The sequence below is a fragment of the Molothrus aeneus genome, chromosome 4, assembly GCF_037042795.1.
Source record: "Molothrus aeneus isolate 106 chromosome 4, BPBGC_Maene_1.0, whole genome shotgun sequence".
NCBI lineage: Eukaryota > Metazoa > Chordata > Aves > Passeriformes > Icteridae > Molothrus > Molothrus aeneus.
Genome location: NC_089649.1, coordinates 40,601,176 through 40,626,017, shown reverse-complemented (window position 1 = coordinate 40,626,017; position 24,842 = coordinate 40,601,176). Strand labels below are relative to the sequence as shown.

Below are 24,842 nucleotides of genomic sequence, written 5' to 3'. Positions count from 1 at the left end.
CTCATTAGTCACAGCAGCTGAACCTGTATGAACCCTTTGATGGGGCTTGTACCACCTGAATTCCTACAGCACCATTACAGCTTGTACATCCTGTGTATAGATACGCTTTTAATTGAGCTCCTCTGGCTGCGTGTTCTGCTGGGCTAAGGCATGATGTGATCTGATGCAATGTGTGGGCTGCAGGAACCAGGCTCAGTAGCCTTTCTTAACTATGGGTTGCCAGCTCCACATCTCCCTTTCTTTGTCACCTAACATCACATCCATCGTGTTTTGGCTCAATATTTCTTGTCTGCTCTGAGAAATGAAACAGGGCTCTGGAAGAAGTGGTGCTTCTTTACTGAACTGCAGTGATTTATGTACATGCCAACAGGAATGAGGAAATACAAATTCCTCCTGCTTCCAGATTTGCACGTGAGCCATTTTGAGAGCACTATTTTATTTCCTGGATTGCTGAACTCATTTGGCCTTGTGACTCACAGCACCACATGAGGTATATCTTAATAGGCCTGAAAGGTATGGCATGCTGTGACTTGATTTTATTTACATTTATGTTTATACCATGTTTACTTTAAAATGACTGAACTTCTGCAGTTGCAGCTCCAGGGTGGTAAAGTTCACTGAAAGGACAGTTAGGTTCCTATCATCTAAATCTGGAAGACCTTATTTAAAACCATGGCCACTGTTTGCCATTTCTCACTTTGCTTTCATTCAGTGAAACTGTACTGGTCTTTTATCTGGTCCCTACTAGCTTCCTGCTTTCTTTCTTTCTTTTTTTTTTTTACTAGCTCAGTGACTCTATTTGGATTTCCAATGACAGAAGTGATAGCTATCATTTATTAATAATATGAAGAAATGTAATTCTGACAAAATATTTAACTTTGAAGTGTATTTTCTTTCATTTAACTGAAACTCCTCAAGCTCATGGCTGACTGTCTCAGTTCCCTGTGTCTCTAACATCACCACTCCATCTCAAAAGGACACCTTGACTAGCCAGAAAATGGAGTTCTAAGGCACTACAGGTGTAATGAGATAAGTCAGCTTCTGGCTTATTGTGTAGTGCTGGTCAGGCATTTTCTGTCAAAATGTTTTTATTTTCTCTAGTCAGGAGTCACTGATTTGACAACTGTTAGTGGAAATGTACCTATCAGTTTTGGCAGGCGAGTCTTCTCACGCAGGAGAATGAATCTCTGGAGCAGGGCAGACGTCTATCTGCAGAGCATCCCACTTCCTCTAGTTCAGCTGGCAGCTCTCCCTGGGTCCTTGGAGATTGCTTCCAGTGCTCTGACAGTGCTCTGGAGACTTAAACTTCTCTCTCTAATGCTCTGATAAGGAGAACTCCAGAATGCTACTGCTAGTATTGAGGTATGGCTAACTCAAACTTGAGTTAGTTCTGTTTTGTGTTTAACTAAATAATTAAATGGTTTTGGGCCACAGAGGGAGCAGGTGACTGAAACTCTTATGGAACAGCTGCTTAAACTGGTTCTGGTCAGTGAGATCCTGCTTCTGTCTCTTTTTCACACCAAGCCTGACTGCACATTCCTATCCTCTTCTTAGGCCCAGAGTCATGCTTGAAGGCATACCAGAGAGATGAGATCCACAGAGAATGAATCTCTAGGAAGTAGGGTTTTGGGTCCTCAGAGTGGCTCCTAACAGGTTCAGATGTATGTAAGAGCTGGCACAAGCAATGGAAGACTTTGGCTGGGAAGAGGTGGGTGAAAGGAACATGACTATTCTTTCGGACAGGAGTGGACAATTACAATAGTTTAGTTAAAGCCTCTTTAGAGCCTTACCTGGGAGTTATACCAAGGTTTTCATGCAGTCTTGGGGAATGTATACATATACCACTGTTGCCAGTAACCAGTGGTTAGCATGTGAGCTGGAAACATGTAACACTCAGGCTCTGTTCCTGGCTGCAAACTTATATGTACCAGCAGCAAGCCCTCGTTTAGAATAAAAGGGCTGCTCCTGGATGGCTTGCAAACACAGAGATCACTAGGTTTCATCCAGGTGTGGAATCAGGAGGTCCATTTTTAGGATGTGCCTACTGCTTTGCTCCCTTGTGTTCTGCGGCCCTTTTGCTCTCTTTTACTGCTGGTCCATTGCTTTGTCAAGCTAACCTAAAAAAGTCTTGTAAGACCAGGAGACTTGCAAACATGACAAACGGCTTTGCAGACATACTTCTCCAAAGGTTGCAGTCCCAGGAGCAGGCCTGCAGCTTGACCTTGCCTGGAGCCAGTAGAGCACATTGAGAAGGACTGTGCCTAACACCTTATTTGCAGAATGCCCTACCCCCCAACGTGCAGCATGTGCTGTCCCTCACCAGCTGCAAACCACTGTGTTAGGGACATCTGGTATCAGCTGTGGTCTGTGCTTCCCAGCTCACGATGAATTCACTGGGATTACTGGCTGGCAGACGCTGCCATTATAAATATTTCCTTTTTAAAGTTAGTTAGGTGAGATTTTTAATAAGTATAGTCTACATATGAAGCTGATAGCCTCTCTGCTTCCAGGTACAGGGTGCAAGTGTCTGCTGAGCTGCTGTGGAAGGTAGCAGGTATTTTGAGTTGTTCCTTGCTAATTATTGCTTCAGTAAACAACAGCTGTTCAAATGCAGCTCAGCTTCTTGCTTTGAAAAGATTACAGTGCCCAAACTGCAGCCTGGTATTATTGAAAAAAAAGAAAAAAAAGTTATAATCATTTCACTCCCCTACTGCTACAGATTTTATGGGCCTTGTAGTGTGCTACAGTTATGTCAGGCATATTAATTGCTAGTGAGTCGATGTTAAGCAAATGAAACAGCTTTGTACAGTGTTTGGACACTTGGTTATAGACAGTTTAACAGCAGTCTTCTGGAGAGACTGTGCATTAGTCTTAGATTATTTTTCAGCACTGGAGGAATGGCTCTTTCAAAGTAACTATAAAATGAGCCATTGCTGCCATGCAATAGCAGTAATAAGCTGTTAAAGTACATTGCAAAGCATGAGGTCAGAGGCAGTATGTTCTTCCAGCCACCCAAGAAGTGTAATAGCAACTAATTAGTGCAGCTCCTTCAGAGGCTACTGCTATTGCAATGAGAGGAAAGAAAGGCAGAAAAGTGCAAAGGGGGCCTCACTGTTACTATCTGCCCTTTAGAGGAAGGAGTTGTTGGTATTAACTTAGCAGAGGGTGAAGGCCTGACCCAGCACAGCACTGTGTCAGCGATGTGCTCTTGGCAGTGAAAAGAAAAATAGCCCTGTTCTCTACTCCATGCAGTTCCTGCCCTTCTGCTTCCTTCCTGAGGAGCAGGATTTATAGGGGCATCTGTCTTGATTTGTTGAGGAGCAAAAATTACAAATTAACTTTCCAGGCATGTGCACACACATGATTTGCTGCACAATGCCAGACTGATCCCTTCCCCTCTGTCCTCCTGGCCGGGTGGCTCTTGCCCACAGCCACTGGCCGAGCTACCAGCCCAGCACTGGTGTGAAGCTGGGGCAGCACCCACGGCCACCGGGGGCCGAGAAACAGGCTGGGCTTTGCTTGAAGCGATTTTTCCATGCACTGGTACATTTCACTGGCTGCAGATGAAAGCCATCTGAAAACACCTTTTGTGCAGTTAAAAACAAAGAAAAAAAACCCTCATGTATTTTACCACATGCATATATGAGCAGTCAAGCTGGCACCCTTTGGTTGTCTTTGAGAAGGAACAAGGTGGTCTGAGCCCACTGCTGCCATGGGGGTCACCTGCCGAGGGCAGGGCTCTGCTTTGGGCCCGCAGGTCGGGCCTCGCCGTCGGGCTGTGAGAAGGAGCAGGGGCCGGGCAAGCGCCAGGCAGCACCACGGGCAGTACCCACTGTGGTGCTGCCCTTGTGGAGCCCCTGCCGCGGCCCAGAGTCCGCGGGATTGGCACATTCAGGGAGACCGGAGAGGGGGCACGAGGTGGCACTGGTCCAGCAGGACGTGCCAGGCTGCCTGGCCCGCTTGGGTCAGTCGGGTTCCATGCTGCGGGTTGGCACGAGGTCGGCTGCTAGGGGACACGGCATCTTAAGGCAGTATGTATGCGCGTGTGCGTGTGTATCTAATATATTTATTTATTTATTTATTTATTTACATTGCTGGAACCCCGCCTCAAGGAGGAGCAGCCCCGGCGCGCAGCGAACCCCACCGAGCCGATAAAATGGCGGCCAAGACCCGCCCCCTCCCCCCCCCGCCGGCCCCTCAAGGGCCCCGCGCCGGCAGCTGCCGCCCTTCCCCTGCCCGCCAGGGGGCGCGCGAGCCACGGCCGGCTGGCGGTGCCGCGTCCCGCTGGAAGGGGCAGCCCGGCCGGGGGAGCGTGGGGAGCGGTTCCCGCTTGGCCCGGTCCGCGCTGCCGCTTTGGGGCGCTGAGGGCGGTGCGCTGATGGCGAAGGGGTCAAGTGGTTGCGGGAGCGGGTGTTGGTCCCGGGCGGACGCCGTGCCGGCTGCCATGCCGTGCCGTGCCGGGGCGGGGAGCGGCTCGTTTGCGGCTGGAAGTGCGCTTCAGTCCCTTCCCTTGGGTCTGAGCTGCGCTGTTAGGCGGGTCAGGAGCGGAGGGAGCAGTTTGCTGTTCCCGGTGAGGCAGCTCCCGGTTAAGGACCGGATGCTTCCCAGCGCAGCGGAGCTGGCGGAGCGTGAAACACCTGGGAAGGGTGTGCCGGTCACTGAGGGCGAGGCGCACTCAGGGCACAGTGCGGTCAGAGCTGGCGCAGACAAGGTTTTACTATTTTAAAATTTTTGTTTGTTTGATTTTTTTATTTAACCTAAACACTTGCCTCTGGATGCCTTGAAAACATAAACATGCGGATATATTAGCTCTGGCTATGTTATTAGAGAGCGAGGAGGTTTGTTTTAGTTAGTTTTAATAATCAGCTGCTGTAGAAGGTAATAGAACAACATATCTCTGCTGAGTAAACCAAGGGATGTTTTTAAAATGCCTCAGCCTTGCACTTGCTGTTTAAAGAGCTGAAACTTTTAGGGTTATGTTTGTTGGCTTTGGTCTGTGTCAACTTAATTTGGATATTTCAGGGTTGTTAAAGGGAAGTGATAAGGAGAAGACAAACCCAAACCCTTTGCCTGGAATTTACCAGTTATTAGGATTTTACTTTGACGTCTCCTGTGCAGCTAAATGAATGGTGCCATAATCTAGTTTAAACTCACATCACCTGCATCCATTACATGGACTTCCAATAGCTCCTATTTTGCCAAAAGCTTTTGGAAACTACTCCTATAGTCAGTTACCAGAATTGCCTTCCCACCCACTTTCTCTTCCCTCCTTTTCTGTCTGTTTGGAAGCACTTTACTACAACTTCGTTTTTAAATTTTATTTTTTCTGTGAGGGCATTTAGACACTATTTTCATGGCACCCTTTTGTGCCTTTTTTTCTTTCTTTTTTTTTTTAACCATTCCAAGACTCAGATTTATGTGTGATGTCTCCTTGTGCTCTCTCCAGGGTTTTCATGCTGAATGCATCAGGACTGCATGCAAGAGTGGTACTGCTGGCACCATATGCAGAGATAACATTGCCTTCCTATTTCCCTTGTTTAACAAGGCCAGTAATCTCATCAAGCTTCTCCACCCCTAAAAGCTCTTCGCTGCCACCACCATTGTACTGGAATCTCAGAATGAGTTATTTATCCATTATGCACTCCTCATTCTTTCCAGTCAGTGCTTTCTTGAAGGCGGCCAGGTACCTTTCATAGCAAGATTTGCATTTCTTATTCTGAGATATTTTACTTTTGGAGTTGCCTGTATTAAAATGCATTTTGTTTGAATGTGCTCACTTCAGTGAGTGATCCATATTGTTCTGTATGACTGCTCTGTCCTCGCTATTATTTGCCACTCCATTAATTTTTGTCAACTGCAGATATTGGTGTGACTGATTTTTTTTTTAATATGTGCTTCCCCATCACTGTGTAAGTTGGTGACTAATACCTGGTTCTGGTATTATGGGCTTGTACACCCACATCCTCCTCAGCTCATTTTTCCATAGTGGTTTTTATCTGCAAACAATGGGTGAACTTTTTCATATTTTTTTTTTACACCATTTGTAATGTGCCTATATAGAGTTACTTCCAGATTTGCATTACTAACTGATTCCTCAATTATCTTTCTTTATGCTGTTTTAATTTTATTTATTATTGCTGTAACTTTAATTGGTTCATTAGATAGCCATTCTTGTCATTTCAGTTTAAAAATTATTCCTGGGCTTGAAATTTGGAAATATTTTATTGCACTGGGATAACAGTTTTCCCTTGTGCCTCTGTAATGCATGGCACTCACCCTGCTGTCTCAGACTGCTTAAGTGTGATTGAGTAACTAGAGCCAGTTGAAGCATGTTGTCGCCTTCCAGCCTTGTTCTTAGTTTCTGAATTTCTTCCTTTTCCTCCTGAATCCCAAAAGGCTTTATTAAGACAGCTTTGTGGGAACCATTAACTCTAAGCTGCATAATTATGTTACCATAGCATTGACTTATTTAATAGTAGGGAAAAATTGTATGCATGCCTAGAAACTTATATTCCTCAATGATGGAATTTTAACTTAGTAAATTAAGAGGTTTACTCAATTTACCTACAAAGTTATAGTAATTAACAGCAAGAAAGTCTACCAGCAATAAAGCAGGTTCTGTGACAACATGTCACTTTAATGAGCTGCCATCATATTATGCTTATTCTTCACCTTTTAAATTGCATATAAATCTCTCGTGTACTTAAAGAAAGGGATGGTGTTACTGCTTAGCTTGCTTTGTTTAGAAGTGGGGACCCATATTTAGCATATTTATCTTTACTTATTGATGCATTTTATGTCATGCTTGCACTGCTCAGAATTGCATACATTTGTGATACTAGAAATCAGGCCAAGAATTTTTTCAAAAAGACATGCATACAAAGAATATTGCAATTGATAATCCTCATGCCACTATTTGCGTGGTACTGTGTGACTTCATTCTCACTGTTGTGTTTCAGACCACCTAAGGGCAGCTCACCTCTCTTTTGCTCTCCCTACCCTGCTGTCCCCAGCACATCTGGTTATGAAAGCAGGGCAGATTGTGCCAGAGCACCAGAGAGCATGTTCTTGTCCCTCACAGTGCCACCTGCAATTGCCAGTATTCTATTTTGTGATTAGGAGATGGCATAACAAACAAACCTTTCCACCATCTCTTCCCCCTGAAAGGCCTAAGACACTTTTAGTGGTCCATAACAAAAACTCAGGTTTCTGGGATGGGGGAGCAGAAAAGCTGCATTTTTTTCAGCTTTTTGTGGTGCACTTAATTAAGACTTGGCATCCTTATTTATGTTACTTCTGCTAAAAAATGGGCTGGGGGGATGAGCAGGGGATTTACCTATTATTTGTATTTTGACTTTTTGAATAGATCTAGCCTAGGTACTCACACAGTTGAATTTGCCTTGTGTGGTCAGTCTGCCACAAAACTAAAAACTTCAGAGGTAAAAAATGAAGTCTTAAGCTCTGTCAGCATGACAGCTATAGACCTGTGTTCCTTTTTTCCTGGGGGAAAAATTGGCACATACTGGTCATCAATTAACTGGTTTACATTTTGTTTTTTATCACTTTTAGTTTGTCTTTTTTTGTTTTGTATCACTGAGCCCCAGCAACTTGTGTGTGTAAAGATCAATTTAATTTTATAAGGCTTGTATGTTATTCTTTAGTCCTTAGGACTGATTGGTTGTAGATGAGAAGCTGATTAGTTTGGTGGGAGTGGATGTGGCTTTGCAGTCAGGGGTATGATATCACTGTGTCTGTGCTGTTCAGTTTATGCTGTGGGATGATGCTCTGTGCTTTGGCTTATTTTTAACCCTGGCAGCTTCTAATAAGTGTCAAATAAGCAGCTTCTAATAAGCGGCTTAGAAGCTGTTTCTAATAAGTGCCTCTGCTTTGCCATCCCCAAAGAATTATGCATGAGTTTCTTGCTCTTTTTCTTAAAGGTTCTCAAGCTGCCCACATGTAAAGTCATAGCCTGCCCTTCTGGACATAGCAGTATATCAAGGTATCAACACTTTCAGAAGCTTTTCCCTTCCTTTTTTTCCCTGGAATCAGAATTGAAGCATTTTGTCATCTGATTCTCTGCAAATGCAGCCTATTCTCTCATAGACAATTTTAACTGTTATTTTATGTAGTGTTTTTTCTTTTACAGCTTTTCAGCCATCACTTTAGAAATGCCTCAGAAGAGTGGCAGTGGTAACTGGCATTTTTTTTCCCCCTTGTCAAATGCAAATCTCTCACCTCCCAAGTGTGAACATACAAAGATCTCTTACTGCCTTTTTTTTTTTTAATAACAAAATTAGGCTATAGTTAGCAAAGCAGTGACCTGATTAGTGCTGGATCAACATGTTACCAACTCAAGGTTGTCACTACAAAGTGAGTGTGGTGAAGTCTGCCTGTTCCAACTAAAATGAAAGCAGTCTCTTGATGAAGACCCATGCTGAAGTCAGCAGTTTCTGCAAAGGGGGCCTAAATGCAGGTTGAAGGATCTCTTCTGTGTATATATGTAACTACCAGTGCTGATCTAATTCTTTATAATCAAGTACTTTTTGTCATATTTTTACTCAGGAGGATAAGAGAGAAAACAGTTTGAAGTGATTTTTTTTTGTTCTTTGGCTCTCCTTATCTATGAAAGATTTGTCTTTGTGGAGGTATATTTAATGTTTTCTCTAAAGTAGGCCCCCTGAGAGATCCCATGGAGTAATTCACTTTGCTGAGTTAGCAGATGAAGCCATTGGATAGAGTCAAAAAAAGGTACTGCCAACTGTGAAGCAAATGAATCAATAGGAGTGCAAGGGGATCGCTTTGTTTCTTCAATAAGAGAAAAGCGTCAGCACAGGTGCAGTATCTGACATACAGATTAAAAAACCCCAAATATAAACACACACGCACACACACGTTGGGTTGGCTTTTATTGGAAAGCCTAGATGCAATCTATAGTTATCAATTTGTGGAAAATTCAGGACACATATAAAGTTAAGAAGGCAAATTAAAAGAACAATACAAATCAGACGAAATATACATCTCAAAATATCAGGATAGCATTTTGACTGGCATTCTAAAATACTTAGAATCTCCTTTCTTTTTTTCTTATTTTTGTAATATGCTTCTTTAATTATGCATAATTTTTCTTTAAAAAGATCTTTTGTTTCTATATTCCCCAAGGTCACTATTTCCTGCAGGAACATGTCCAGATCACAAGTCTTTTTTAGCAAGAAATAGGCTCATTATACCTACTAACAAGGCCACTAATTGGCTTGATTTGACTGTATCTAAAATGATCACCAACAGATACTATAATTTGTTGTTTATTGGTGCCAGAACAAAGGAGAAGGGACTGGTATGCGCCAAGTAGAAGATATATTTCAATGTTGACATGTTATACAAGCTTTTCATATTCAAACAGAACAGAAACATTGGACATAATTTAGAATATGAGCCTATTTCAACAGAGATCACTTACAGCATGCTAAATACAGTGCTGTGGAAGAGCCACCCAACAGAACTGCAAACACCTAGCATTTTACATCTTTTAAAAAGAATACGTAGCTCAATGACACACCTCTGGGGTCTGAAATACCATCCTCTCTAAATTTAGGGCCCTCAAGCTTCAAGGGTAGAAGTACTAACAACTAATCTGTGCTTTAATTCTAATAGATGATTAGCATTCATTATATGTGTAATTAGTTCTGTATGCTCTACCAAATACACACATACAGTAATAGCACTGATACTGTAGATTCGGTAGCGACTGGGCTGGGAGAAATTCAAATCTGTTTATCAAACAATCCTAATGTGCAATTTAGAGTATGTAATACCATAGACTCTCAGAATACAAAGCAGTTAGAAAACTATTTTTATTACATCCACTTGAACCATTCATAGTTAAGACACGTTCACTTACTATGTTCTGTCATTATAATACATGGATAGAAATACTGTGTATATTTCAACGAACATCAAAACCCCCAATTTTGTCTCATCTTAAAAATATTTATTTTTGTGGCTGAATTTAGTGCTCATGAGACTAAAGCTCTAAGAATGGTTTCAGCCAAGATGTAGAACGGATGCCATAGATGCCACCACAGGCTTCCTATAAGGAACCAGCTGCACACTTGAGTTCTTCCTGCAGCAAATATACTGGGCCTTGGAGCAGAGCATGCCAAATCTATGCAGTGGTGTGGAGATGCAGACTAGGCACTAGAACTGGACCTTCCTCTCCATCCCCAGGTTGTGTTCACAGTAATGAGATTTGATCTGCCAGCTGAAGGCCAGGAGATGAACCTACTGAACAGCCTGCCTGCCTAAAGAGCAATTCTGTAGCATCAGGTCAGAGGTACGCTTCTTCTATCTGGAGTTATTAACACCTAAAAGAGCTGTATTATACAGAAGACAAAGTTGACATAACTGGATGAAACTACATCATTTCTTCTTCTTCTTCTACATACAATTTGCCAAGCACCTGAGACACTATTCCTCCATTGTGAAACAAAGCTTCTAAAAAACCAACAGAAACCCCACCTGGTATGAATAAATGTCCATTTATTACATTAGGGCTGGAAAAAGACAAGGAAACCCCAACCTATTAAAGTCTTCCATCATACTAAATGAGACTTATTTGGTTACTGTGCCTTCTAACAATGACTGATGAAGTGGCACTGGCCTGGGTGACAGGAGAGGGAGGGGAGGGAGCTGTGGTCTGATTCAGCCAGCCACTTTGTGGAGTGTCCCATCCTATCAGCAGAGTGATAGATGCACAGCTTTAAACCTAATACAAAAATATTAACACTTTTGGACATTAGTCATCACTGTTATATCTCTACAATATAATCCTTTATACTGTACAGCTATAACATAAAAGGTGCAATTCCTTTTTCTTTAAAAAAAATCACACACAGCACATGTTTTTATCATTTTATTTTTAAGTATAAACTTTTTTAAACACTTTACATAAATTAACTCCTCTGAGACTAATATTTGATGTACAGTAAATTGTAATTCATATAAAAATCCATAAACAACTTGTCTCACATAATTTACAAAAAAATCAGGGTTTCCTTTGCTTATATGCAACAAGGATTCTACTTGCCGTTTTCCCCCCAAGGCAAACCATGTTAGCATTGTAAAATCCATTATTAAATTCCCATGGTAGCATAAGTCACTTGTGCCAATGTCCTTTTAGAAAGCAGCACAGTTTAATGCAGTTGGGTTGTCTATAAACAGTAATTTTTGCCCCATGTTTTAAAATTAACAGATATATACCACATCCTATGCAGTGAGAAAGAGAGAAAAAGAGAGAAAGAGAGAGACTACTTCTTGTAAGCAAAGGTCAACAATTCAGTACTATTTGGAAACACTGTATGGGTCTGTATCTTAATTAAATACAGTGCCTCAAAGAAATAGCCTGTTTCAAAACCTGTAGGCCTTTTTATTTTCTTTTTTTCTTCTTTTTTTTTTTTAATACTTTTCAGTCCAACTTGAGTGCAGCGATATGCATATGTAAACATATTCTTTAAAGCAGATCACCTTTAAGGTCATTGAGAAAAAAAAAAGTTTTGTCATTAGCAGTATCATTCTTCTCGAAGGCGCTCTTTTTGTTACAGAGTCTGGATTGTGCTACAGAAAAAATCTGAGCAAAGATGTAAGCTTAGGCTCAAGTAGTAATGCAGCAAAACAGTTTAGTCTCCTTTTTAGAAGACACTGGTACACAGTCTCTTTGGCAGCCTGAGCTAAGCCAGTGTGTTACCTCTTTCCTATCTCACTTTGTCTGAGGAACTGTATATTGTTAGCGCTGTCTGCTAATTCTGGATATTGCTCCACAGAGAGTACATAGTACCCATCGTATCCTTGTACCTTTCCAGCACTTAGCAGCTGCCTCTTTTCTCCTTCTGTCCACAACCTGGCGCCTTCCTCTCCATCTCTTACTCTCTGTTGTTCTCTGGCCCAGGCACTGGAAAGAGCTCTTTGCCTGGCTTGCTCCAGTATCCGGGCCTTTTCCTCATCGAGTGTCATGCCATAGCGGACGTGAAGCGCTAGAGCACCGTATTGCATTTCAACATCAGCAAACCTACGAGTCCTGCCGTTCACCACAGTGGTGGACTGGGAAACAGTGACATTGATGCCATTCTCCAGGGCCTTGCGCCCACTTGTCAGCCTCAGTGTCCCAAGGTCACTCTCAGGGGAGGTGGTCTTGATAAAATAGTGTGTGTCCTTTCCCTCCACAGTGAAATGCAAGTTTTCTAGGTAGTAAGCGTTGTTCAAAACAGCTGCCACTTTTATGCAGTCCTCATTAGCAATGTTGAGCACGTTTGTTTGCACTTTGCCTTGATTGACAGCGAGCATCACCCCTTTGCCAATCAGAGACTTCACCGTGGCAAACCACAGCCACGACTTTTCTCCGCTGAATTTCCGTCTGCTGACCTGCACTTCTGCCATCTTTCCCAGGGAAAGGAAAGCCTTTGCTTGTCTCGCCACTTGTTGTTGCACTCCAGAAATTGGCTGTAAACAAGAACAGACAGAAGTTTTACCAGCCATCTGTAGCCCCCTAAATGCCAAACAGCCAGGATTTCTTGGTGTGCTGCCCGTGGACAACAACAGGATATGCCACAACTGACAGTGCCAAGGAGTTAATTAGATCTGCATACTGCTTGTTCTGCTGAGTTACAAGACTATTTTGCTAATGCTCACTGCTTTTACTCTTTGTCTCCCTGAGAACCTGCACAAAAATCAGCTTTAACTTCAGAGGCTGCTTACTGGGCTGCACAGGACAGACCTGCAATGTCAATACATAACCACAAGAATCACAGAATGGTTTGGGTTGGAAGGAGACCTTGAAAATCATCTAGTTCCAACCCCCGGCTGTGGGACACCTTCAACTAGACTGGGTTGCTCAAAGACCCATCCAACCTGGCCTTGAACACCTTCAGTGACAGGGCATCCACAACTTCCCTGGGCAGCTTGTTTCAGGGCCTCACCACCCTGACAGTAAAGAATTTTGTCCTAATATGTAATCTAAACCTACTCTCTGTCAATTTGAACCCGTTTTCCCTAGTCCTGTCACCACCTGCTCTTGTAAATAGTCTTACCCCATCTTTCCTGTAAATTCCCTGAGGTACTGGATGGCTGCAACTAAATTACCTGAAAGCCTTCTATTTTCCAGGCTGAACAATCCCAATTCCTTTCCTCATAGGAGAGGTACTCCCCATCCCTCTGATCAACTGAGTGGCCCTCCTCTGGACTTCATTGACCAGGTTTATGTCCTTCCAGTGCTGGGGGCCCCGGGGCTGGATGCTGTGTTTCAGCTGAGGTCTCACAAAAGCAGAGTAGAGCGGCAAAATCCTTCCTTTCCCTTGCCCTGCTGATTTGGATGCAGCCCAGGACAGGATTGACCTTCTAGGCTGCCAGTGCACATTGCCAGCCCATGTCATGTTATACAGGTAAGAGCTGTCTTACTACAATGTCATCTTACTATGGTGGCATCTCTTCCTCTGTGCTTGTTCAATTATGATTCCTGTCTACCATGAGTCCAGTCAAACTGAGGAGATTTTGGAAGGTTATGAAGCTGTGCTTTAGAACTGGAACAAACCTTTCTTTACGCTAAGTCAGGAGATAAGAGTTTCTCAAGCAGCTGCAGCCTGAGACCAAACTGCAGGGAGGCTCTCATAATCCCTCAAGCTGCTGAAGAAATAAGGGAAATCAAACTGTAATGACAGTCTTTACAGTAAAAGAGAGGGAAGCTAATGGTATGGACCAGTGAGGTGGAATACTGGGGGCTGATACCCTTTCTTGCAAGTACTTGCAGAAACTGATAAAATGGGACGTGTGAAAAGACTGTGGCCAGTTGGGCTGTGTGACTTCAAGTATCAGCTTCCTGCCTAAGAGAGCTTTTCCCCAAGAGCTTTAGATGGGTGCAACCCTGAATACAGCAGCGTTTTGTTCATACCTAGCAAAGACAAAGGGCAATGTATGAAAAGAACCAACAAGCCAGTCTAATGGAAAAGCTAGGATAGCAGAATGTGATGGAAGAGCTGTGTGTAGCCCACTATGCCAGATGCACTCTTGGTAAAGAGAGGATGGCTGGGGAATGGGACCTGTAAGCATAACTGCAGTGGTTAGCCTGGACAACTGAAAGACTAGGAGCAGCTAGCAGGAATGGTTAGCTAGTGCACCTAGACAGCAGGACAGCTCAAATCACAGGGTCGGCTGTGGTTGGGATGAGACCTCAAAACTGTGCAGAATAGATACATCTTATTGGTCTAACCCTGGGCCTTAACAGCAACAAGCTGTGAGTGAGCTGCACTGATAGAGATGGGGAGCAGACAGCTGCCCTGGCAGTTGCCTCAGCAGGAAACAAAGATTTAAATAGCTTTGGCTGCACTTTTGAAAACGAGTACTTGGTTTTTGATGATGATCCAGTTTATCTTCCAATTGACCCCTTCTCCTTTCAGTAAAATACTGCTTAAACCATTTGATTCACTGCTGACAAATGAGTCAAAAGCCTGCTTTGTTTTCCTAAATTTCTGGATGGGACACCAACTGGAGTCATTAAGATTCATACAATCTTAATTCAGCCTTGCTGCTGATCAAAGCTTGGCAAAAAGTTTGCAAAGGCTTCTCTGTTTTGCACAAGGGTAGCTTTCTGGAGGGGATAACTCCTGAGGGAATTATGAATTAACTTGGACTCTCCATTCTTCTTGAATGTGGCAGATTTTGGTCTGCATTTGCTAATGAGTATGGATTTCAGCTGTTGTAAATCCTACATGAAAGCTATTGGGCACAAAATATATTGTAGACAGCAATCATCAGTGAGAGCAGCAAGATGCTATAGCAACTTCATAATGACGAAGTTTTGTTTTATTTAACATGCATCCTCAGAGCTCAGTAAAGCTCATTCACTCCAGAATGTTTCAAAATAACCAAGTGGTTTGTGTGTTTACTTCTGCCTCCTTCTGCATTTGCTTGTTCACCAGAGAATATCAGAGTTGCAGCTTCTTCCTACATGAGAATTTTGAATCTTTGTTTTCCTACCACACCCTTCTTGCTCTGTCACGTCACGTGCTCCTGGCATTCCTCATGTTATTGAGCTCTCTCCCAAAGATTTTTGACAACTAGCTGTCTGCCCTCATCTCTTTGACCAGGCTGGTTCTATTCCTGGTATGATTTTGCTGGTGTTAGTGGATGATTTTATTCTTTAGCCTTTGAGACCTAAACAACCTCTGATCATTCTTCACAGCCATGCCTGATGACAGGTCTCTTATCTCCCAATACAACTGGAATGTTTTGCATGCTCCTCCTTCACTTTGTTGCTCATGGGAGACACTAGTCTCATGCTGGGCTCTAGTCTCTCCCTATTACTCAATTCCTTGCTGTTAAAAAAGAATGAACTAATGAACTAACTTACTAACTAACTTCCTGAATGCAAAGTTAGCTTCTATATGTTCCCTTCTGCTGGGCCACCATTCTAAGGACATTTGATCTACATTAGGTTGTAGGATTTTTAAAGTTTGTATCATCTTTAATTTTTGTAGCATTCTCTATCATGATTCTTGTAAAAAGAGATCTTTTCTTTGACTGTTTAGAATGGGATCACCCATTTTAATGTCTCTTAATGCTTCCTTCTAAAGCAAAAACCATAGGATTTTTGAGGGCATAGGTATTTGATCTTTGAGTAAGCCTAATTTGTAAATACAATTTTCTTAAATAGCAGACTTAGATTTTACTTCCACATGCATTTCTTTCATTATTTAAAATTGCAGCAGGTTTTCAGGATGAAAGTTCATGTTTTTTGCTTTCAAAGAACTTCATAAGCACCTGAGTTTTATGTGATATAGTAGAATTTACCTCAGGAAATTTCAGTTTCAGTATTTTATCTTTACATATAACACATGGTATCCATAACACATGGTTAATATTAAAAAGAAGCAAAATTATAGTGGTGCCTGGTATGGATATGTTATATCACCTCTTCTTCTGTTTATTTCACCATCTCTTTTTTACTACAGTATTCATTTACTGTCTACAGGCAGAATGTTAGTACAAATATAATTTCTGTAGTTTCTGCTATGAAAATTAGACATCTTTAGAGCATCTTAAACTTTTCATTGATTATTGTCTTTTAAAATTTTTATAATTGCTAAAAGCAATCAAAAGCTGATATAAAATGGTACCTAACTTAGCAAATCTATAATAAACCCTCCACTTGTAATGTCTTAAACTAGATAAAGGTACTGAATTTGGATTGAACTTAGCAAAAAACCCTGGCTGTGAGAATTATCCATGCCTTGTAAGATCTGAATGGAAGGGAACATTCTATCTTGTTCAATTTGTATGTTTAGTTTTCTTTCTTACTGGTATGTCTTCCCATTGCTGGCTCTTCACAAGTTCATAAGAAGGTTCTGTTAAATCAAATTTCGGAACAGGGAAACCAGGGATGGCATTGTGCAGATGGAAGCCAAATGTCACCAGCCAGCTGTTAACATCTGAAAGGGAATAATTATAAGAAAAAAACAGAGAAAAATATTAGAATTGTTCTGTATTTTGCAACCAGACAATTTTTACATATAATAGCTTTTGGCATAGTTGATTTCTTTTTGTATGGAAACAGCAAACCTATAGAGGAAACTTTCAGTTCTAAACTTAAAAGAAGATGTCTATTTTATATAAGAGTTGCACTAGGCTCAGTTGAAAGGTATTGCAGAGTTCAGCAATCAGGTTCTGATGGCCTCGGTGACTTCCAGAACAATTAAGGGGAGATTTCCTTGTCATACAGCCTAAACCAATTGGAATTTCATGGTCAGGTTAAACATGCTTTATGTCATACCCTCATCATCAATACTTTTAAACAAAGCCAAAAAAAAAAAGTACTGCAGAGCACATCCTGTCCTTTTGGTGTGTGTAATGACTTCAAACTACTCCTGAAATATCACCTATATGGCCAATTACCTTTTAAATGATTTGGCAGATATTTTTTGTTGATTCAAGAGAAATCCGCTCCTCTTCAAGATGATGTGGGATCGATGAAATGAAAAGCTAATGAAGTGCATCAGTAAGCAGACAGGACACCAAGTTACCATTAGATCACATTATTTATGATACATTTTATGTTCTGTTAAAAATAAATTAGGGGTGCCAACAATCAGTTAACAATTGTTTGGCAAGAAAGAGTGCTCTGCCTTGTTTCTGTTTTTTTACACTATCTTCCACAAAAACTAAGCTTAGAGGTTGGCAGAGTGCTCCTTACCAAGCCTAATAATTTTTACTTAAGAATGCTCACAATATGTGGGATAAGGAAGCAGATTTTTCCAAAAATTTAAAAAATAAAAATATTTATCTTAAAATAATTTTTAACATTTTCAAATAAATGCTATGCCTCATGAGGTGCTGCATCTAAAACTGCCAGGCAGCCAAATTACCAATTGTAATACTAACCTTATATAAGCAGTGTCTGCCTGTGCATTTCAGACATCAAAGATGTTAAGAAAAGAACCAAAACTGTATTTTGAGGGCAATTTCTGAACTAAGTGCATGATTTTCAATGGCACAAAGAATCTGATTCCAACTGCATTCCCTACAGCACATGCTGCTAAAAGAGGACAGATTCAGAGGTCTGTTTTTATTCTTACTCCCAGGCAGCCTGCTAGCAACCCACTTAATAGCTGCTGTTTGTTAAATGAATGCAAACCCACTTGATTCCCAGGATGCTCTTCTAAGTGGTAGTCTCACAGCTCCTAAGTAAGTGGGGCTGAGCCCTTCCTGTAGACTGGCAATGTCTGTGTAAATTGGATTATTTACACTTAATTCAAATACAAAAAAATCAAATGTATTGGAGCCATACATTTTTCCCAAAATTCTGGTGCTGTGTAGTCAGATTTTTGGTGTGTAGAATAATGGAAAACACTACACATCACTAACTCTAGAACAACAAAATGCATATAGGTTCTCTAAGAATTGAGATATGAAAGTAAGCACGTTAGCACCTTTTTCTGCCAAAAGAGAAGTTCAATCCTTTTTCTATACTATCCTACTCCTCCTTCTATGCACCTGGCTGGGTACACATTACTTTGTGCTAGTCCTGGGGCTTACTGAGCACTTGACATTAGCAGTCTTGCAAAAATCTACACTGGAAAATATCAGCCAGCTTCCAGTGAATATTTTCTGTGATGCTGGTGTGTTAAACTGGTCACAGGAGGACCCTTTCTGCCTACAGTCTCACTCCCTCTAAGCTGGACGCCTGTAGATACAGCATCCCCAAGCTGCAATCAAGTAACCTTCTCTTACCTGTGATATAATCCTTCACATCATGTATTTTACTGGCTGGGTTGTTATTTCTAAACATGTACAAATTAAAAGGAGCTGGATCCTTCCCAATTCTCTTCCAGATTTCAATATCAGGTGTTGTCCACCGGCCTGCCAGTATGTCATAATCTCTTTCTCCAAAGTGGACTAGTTTGGTCAGTGGGTCGTATAAGCCTCCGTGGAATCCAATTACCAGCTGGAAGTCAAGGTTAGAGTCAAAATAGATCTCTCCATAGGCAGTGTATTGAATTTGTTTAAGCATGAGACCATTGCTACTGAAAACAGCCAGTGGTGTCCCTGTATTGTCTGATGCAATGTAAAACTCATCTCCACTGCTAATTTCCATGGCAAAAAGATGTCCTTGCAGATCATAGTACAGAGATGTGATTTCAGAACTTGAGTGGTTATAGACATGAGTTATCCTGGTTGGATAGGTAAGGTCTGCATAGAAGAACTGGAGATGCTGCCCAAGGCTAGTTTTACTGGAAACGCGTCGTCCGAGTCCATCATAGCGGTAAATCACTGTCCACCCGCTGCCTTTGCTATAAACTCGAGTAAGAAGGCCCTTTGAACTGTATTCAAAGATTTCGGTACCCCTCTGACGCAGAAATCCGTCCTCATCCAACCTGTACTGTACATCTCCCAGACGGGTTATTCTGTCTCGCAGGTCGTACCGCAGCGGTGTCAGACGGGCGCTGCTGCTGGGGTTCAGCAAGTGCAGGTTGCCGTTCAGGTCATAGTTGTATCGCCACATTATTTTTTCATTCAGATAAACTGTCTGGAGCTGACCATCTACATCATATTCGTAAGCATATTTGGTGGTGTTGGCAAATGGCCCAATCTTAATTTCTCTTTTCGTCACTCGTCCCATGTTGTCATACTGAATTGTAATCCAATACATTAATGACCGAAATATTTCATACTGAATTTCCTTGATGCGCCCATGTGCATCGAAGTGTTTTGTGTATGTCATTACAGCTGTTGAAATGATCTGGTTAATATCGTAATATATAACTCCAAATTTTCCAAACTGTTCAACTTTGCCAGAGATATCGTCAAACTGGTAGAGATCAATAGGCAATGGGGTTTCATTGATGACACCTTGCATGCTAGTCACTCTGAAGCTATTGTCATAGCTGTAGTCAAATCGGGCGTTTACCATTCCGTCTTCACTAAAGCGGAAAATCTGTCTGTCAATCAATGGGCCAATTTGTCTGTATCTAATGGTGCAGATAAAACCATCGCTTTGGAGGTTTACTGTTTTCAGGACTCCTGCTGTCTCATCATAAGTAAAACTAACTCTTGTACTATCATATAAAATTTCTGAGAGCTTCGTCTGCCGTCTGTACTTGAATAATACTCTCCGGCTTGTCCCCAGGAAAGCAGTTTGAAGGAGCTGCCCTTCCTCGTTGTAGTCCATGATAACAGAAGCATTGCTTTCTGGGGGGTTGTATATGTTCCGGTAATAGCCGATGGAGCGGATAGTCTGCATGGTATGACGAGCAACACTGGGCATGGTGACAGCGGAGAGCCGATCCAACAAATCATATTCGAAGATATACTGCCGTTGGCTATGGAGCAGAAGAACCATTGACTGAAAATTAAGAACAGATTTTTATCATGTGACAAATGGTGCAGTATCTCCCTTCCCGCCACATACTGATACTATTTCTTCACAAAAATGTGACATTCCCACTTGAGAAAATTATCTCCTCTTTAATTGAGTTATCATTGACCTTACATGTTGTTAACATCTCCCTGCCTAATTTACTTGTATGCCTAATTGTAAGGGGTTCTGTAATTAGTAGTTCCACATTCATAATTTGCTACTTGTTATGACTGTATCACTTTTTTATCAAGCATTCACAGCTAAACAGCAGATTGTCAATGGATTCAGATAAGTCATGTTTAATATGGGAAGAAGTAAAACTGTCTTAGAGCCATTAACTCACGAGGAGAAAAACATATGGGAGATACAATTTCTCTCTTACAATTAGAGATGATTTTGAAGAATTTGACTAGCCTGAAAACTCTGAATACTGTGTTCTTGTTCACTAAGCTTTTGAGACACAGGCAAAACAATTGTTTGATTATTCATATCGAAAGGAGCCACTTGAATTATTCTGACATTTTCCTAATGTGTGGCTATTATGTATCATAGGTCTTGATTAAATTAAGTCTGTGGTAACTAGGAAACAGTATTTGCTGAGCAACACCTTCAACAGAAATATATTTAAACCCCTAAAAGACATGGATTGTCTTTCTGCATATCTCACAAGGGTGATTTTTACAGATATTTCTAGAAGGCGCGCTATCATTCAACAATTGTTACATATGTATTGATTCCTAATCTTTTGCCTACCCCTTATTTTGATGCCACAACATATAGCAAGTACAAATTGACAGCTGTAACTATTTAGAAAAAAGAGCTTTTCTTAGTAGTGAAAAAAGCCCACAACAGCAGAGCATTTGCAAACAAATTATTTTCAGTTGAACTGAATTGCAGATAGTCCCTGTACCTTATTTTAAGTGTTAAGATAAAAGGTAAATGCAGATGCTTCTTGTTAGTCAGTGGCCTAAATAATTTAAAAACACATCAATTCCTAGCAATTACGTACAGCATGATTACATATCTGTGGAATGAAACATTCCCCTTGGAATCACATGTTGATACTTAGAATAATTGCAATGTGCTTCTACTACCTATTTTTGCTTTGTATGCAGCAGTGAGGTGCTGCAGAATTTCAGCACATTCCAAGCATTTTAAAAAACCTGAGCGTTCTTTACCTTTTCCAAGTATGTGTAACTCCAGGTTTTCCCATCAGCAAACACTCTAGACACTATCCTTCCCTGTCCATCATACTCTATTTTTTCACTAGTCGTGCCTCTCTGTATGCTGCCTATTTGACCTGTGGATGCATAGGTGACATTGACAGCCATCAGCTTGCTGCTCGGGAGCCACAGGGTGGGGTGCCCTGACGTGTCGTAGGCAATCCTCAGCAGGAATTTACGGTGGTCATCGTAGATCTTCTCTGTCTTTGTGGTTCGATCAAAGTCAACTGAAAGGAGGTTTCTGCCATTAACCTTTTTAAAGCAAACAAAATGACACAATAAATCATGCTGTTCAAACCCCAGCAACCTGTTATTTCCACAAAGCTAGCTATTCTTTAAATACCATTTATAGTGATTGATTTGCTGTATGTGTAAAGTATTTTAGCAACTTCTTGATATAACTGTAAGGCACTATAATAGCATCTACCTTAGAAGGTCTGGTTATATGAAGAGAGGGCTCAGAATTTGTTGCAATATTTTCTTTCTTGATGCTTAGTCAACTGTTAAGGAAATACTGAAAGCTGTGCACTGAAAACTTTGGTAATAAATGGGGTCATTTCAATACAAACTAGTTCTTTTGTAAGCAGTCTGAAATATATCTAGAAAATTATTGTCAAAATATATTCCCAGCAACTGTTTTTCCAATTCATAACAATCATGCTAAGAAAGAACTGAATCTCAGTCCTTCACAGCAAGTATTTTTCAAAATAGCAAATGCAAGATTAAGATCTTCAAAAGCATGTTAGGTCTTCAAATTAAGGTTAAACCGTTTTTAGAACATAGGCATTCCCCTTCAGGATCAAGTGGAAATTTAACTCAGTATACTATCCACTGCTGCAATGTATTTATAAGGCTGAACTCCTTAGTAGAGGATTATACTTTCTCCTAGTTAACTGACTAATTAAAGCTGACTACCTAAAGCCATAAATGACTGGAAGACTACTGAACCATTGAAAAACAGTTGAAAATGCTTTGAAGTTTGTAAGTATTGTGATTTGAAAATAAAGCCTTAGCTTTATTAATGCTTTATATTAAATAAAGCCATAGATACATTTATGTTGAAAACTTGTTATTGATATATATAAACTACAAGTGATGGATAGTGATTTCTATGTAATACTTTTACACTGAAATCCACCCCCACCTCCCTTTAGTGTTCAAAATATGTCAACTTTCATTGAATTGGCTCTCCTTTCTGAATTTATGAAAGGAAAATGTCTGGTTTTCTTTTCCTATATCAGTATCTTTGCACTTCTCCATTCCTCTCAGCACTGAATTGTGCTTTAGTCTTCTCAAACAGCCCTCAAGGATTTCTTTGTTCATCTGTAAACCATTTCTGTATCTGCTGTGTCTTTTTAAAGTTGTTCCATGTGGGGTGAAAAACTGATAACTGAGATTTTTTTCAACACTGTATTTTGTGAACATGTGGGAAGTAGGGTAGAAATGGACAGAGAGCTATGTGTATTAAGAATTAAAAAAAAAATCTGTTTCAAGTACCTCATAGATACATTACAAAGGGTAAAGATGGCTAAATAACATTCAGAAAAGAACAAGGGAATAGATAGGGATGCACCAAAGAAATGACTGGAAGATTTTTGGATTTTTCAGGCTGAAATTTCAAAACTCCACATGCCATGGATGTTGGTACTTAAAATTGAGGCTAATAAGCTTCAGAGAGATCAATATAAATTAGATCCTTTATTATTGGTATAAAAAGTACTAAAGTGCTGGTGATAGGTCATAGGTAAATAGGAAAAAAGTTCCTCCAAGTGCTCTCTTTTGCTCAGTCTGTCTCTCTATTTATGTACAATACCTTTCTCTTTGTTTATATGAAATCACTGCCATGAGAAGAATCTGCACTATCAATTTAGGAAAAACAGTAATCACACTTTCATGTAAATCTCCTAAGTAAAGTACACTAAATCTAGCAGATACACAATAGCTGTTTTACCTATTTAATGAACCATCAAAAGTTATTGAAATATAATCTGAAAAGTTAATGCTACAAGACAGATTCTAGAAGTAAGTTAAAGTTAAGTGTGAAGTGCTTCCATTCAACTCTTTTTTTGAAGTTTTTTTTACTTGTTTTCAGGAAGTTTTTCTTTAAATATTCTGACATCTAGCATTAGCTCATTTCCTAAATTAATTTTTAAATTTCCTTTGTCTCTGGCTTTTTTTCCCCCCCAGTGTCTGCCTGCACTCATCTCTGCATGTCCCGGCCTGTTTTGCTTCTCTGATTTTTTTCCTTCCCTTTCTCTCCCCCTCCCCTTCCTTATTTTACATTTAATTATGATTTTTATAAATTTTCTTGTCCACGTCTCAGGATTAGACACTGAAGTTAAAATGGACTCTTCTGATTTCTGAACTGGCAAAGAAAGAAGGGTGGTTTTATGGTTAAGGCAGATGTCCAAGCAATTGTGGTTAATTTCTTGGCTAAGCACATCCTTCCTGTATAAATTGCAACAAAGTACTTAATCCACTGTCTGACTGCCCTAGCTGCTAACTGGGATGATAACATTCCTTGCCTTTTCACTTCCCATTTGTCAGGTCTGTGTAAGGGCAGGATATGAGGGGAAGGAAAGGAAATACTTCTTCCAGCCAGTTTCCTGCTTTCAGATGTTGCTGACAGAGCTCTTGCATTCAGGAATGTGAGCTTTTGGTGAAATTTTGGCTGTTCTTGCCTAATCCCACAACAGAGATGGCAATTAGAGTAACAATGAGTTTTGGTGAAATAGCTTGTTTCATTGGGCAGTGTAGGGATGGAATAACACATCTCAGCTAAAGCAGTGCCTTTCTCTAAAGTGCTTCTTAATAACATCTCTGCTAGAAAAATACTTTTAAGGGAAAGTTGAATGTTTTTATTGTGTCCAAGATAACCACACTCCAAATACATTTGAAACCTCTGGATTTCATTATGATAAAAACTGTACTTGAGGAAATTTCCAGTGAAGAAACACTTAATGACACAAAACTGAGTCTTCTGACAGTCTTTACCTACTTACTTGATATGTTTCAGTAATTTATGTCTCCATCTATTCTCCTCTACTTTAATTCCTGTTTTTCTTTCCAGTGAGAAGTATGAAATCTGTCTTTGATTCCTCTGTTAGAGGAATATATTGCTGTGTCTTCCAGAGAGATTCAAGAGGTAATGTGAAAACTGGGGACCTCTGCATAGCCTGGAGTATGTCAGGTCTCAAGAGGAGACTCCTCTTGTGAGCTCCCTTGTCTGTGTTACCTGTCTGCTCTGGGTGCATCCCTTGAGACAGAGTTCATGCCAGCTCCTTTATCTGAGACCCTCAGTCCAAGGCCCTAAAAAGGCTCTTTCATGCAGAGGACTGGCAGCACCTTTGCCCACAACCAGCTTATAGACCAAACATACAGCCCCAGAGAAGAACTAGCTTATTGAACAAAATTACAAACCAAGTCAGAGCAAAAGCAAAATTGACTGAAGACTGTTGAGGAAGGGCAACATAATTCCTAATTAATTTCTTTAGAAAGATTACTAGTACTGGGTAGAACTAATATTAACAAGATAGAAGACCAAGAGAGTAGCTGACAGTGTACGTTTTACCATTAGATACTGCATATGTATAACACAGTGAGTGTCACAGAGATGGGTACCTTTACTGGCAATACATTTTGTCACTGTTTCTTGTCTACATTTGTCTTCTTTGCAGAAAAATGTTGATGACGTATCTGTCTGTACATAGAAATGATGAGCT

The 24,842-nt window shown here is 40.8% G+C and overlaps 1 protein-coding gene across 1 annotated transcript in view; it reads right to left on the bottom strand.

Moving 5' to 3' along the window:
* Positions 1 to 8,889: 8,889 nt before the first annotated feature.
* The window catches only part of TENM3 (teneurin transmembrane protein 3), a 1,295,372-nt gene continuing 1,279,419 nt past the window's right edge, over positions 8,890 to 24,842 (bottom strand). Inside the window, exons 39-42 of the mRNA XM_066548306.1 lie at positions 21,076 to 21,372; positions 18,271 to 19,882; positions 16,342 to 16,472; positions 8,890 to 12,492 (exon numbers count right to left, since the gene is read on the bottom strand). Of these exons, the coding sequence (XP_066404403.1) occupies positions 11,737 to 12,492; positions 16,342 to 16,472; positions 18,271 to 19,882; positions 21,076 to 21,372 (2,796 nt within the window). The 3' untranslated portion in view covers positions 8,890 to 11,736. The remainder of the gene's footprint in view (positions 12,493 to 16,341; positions 16,473 to 18,270; positions 19,883 to 21,075; positions 21,373 to 24,842) is intronic.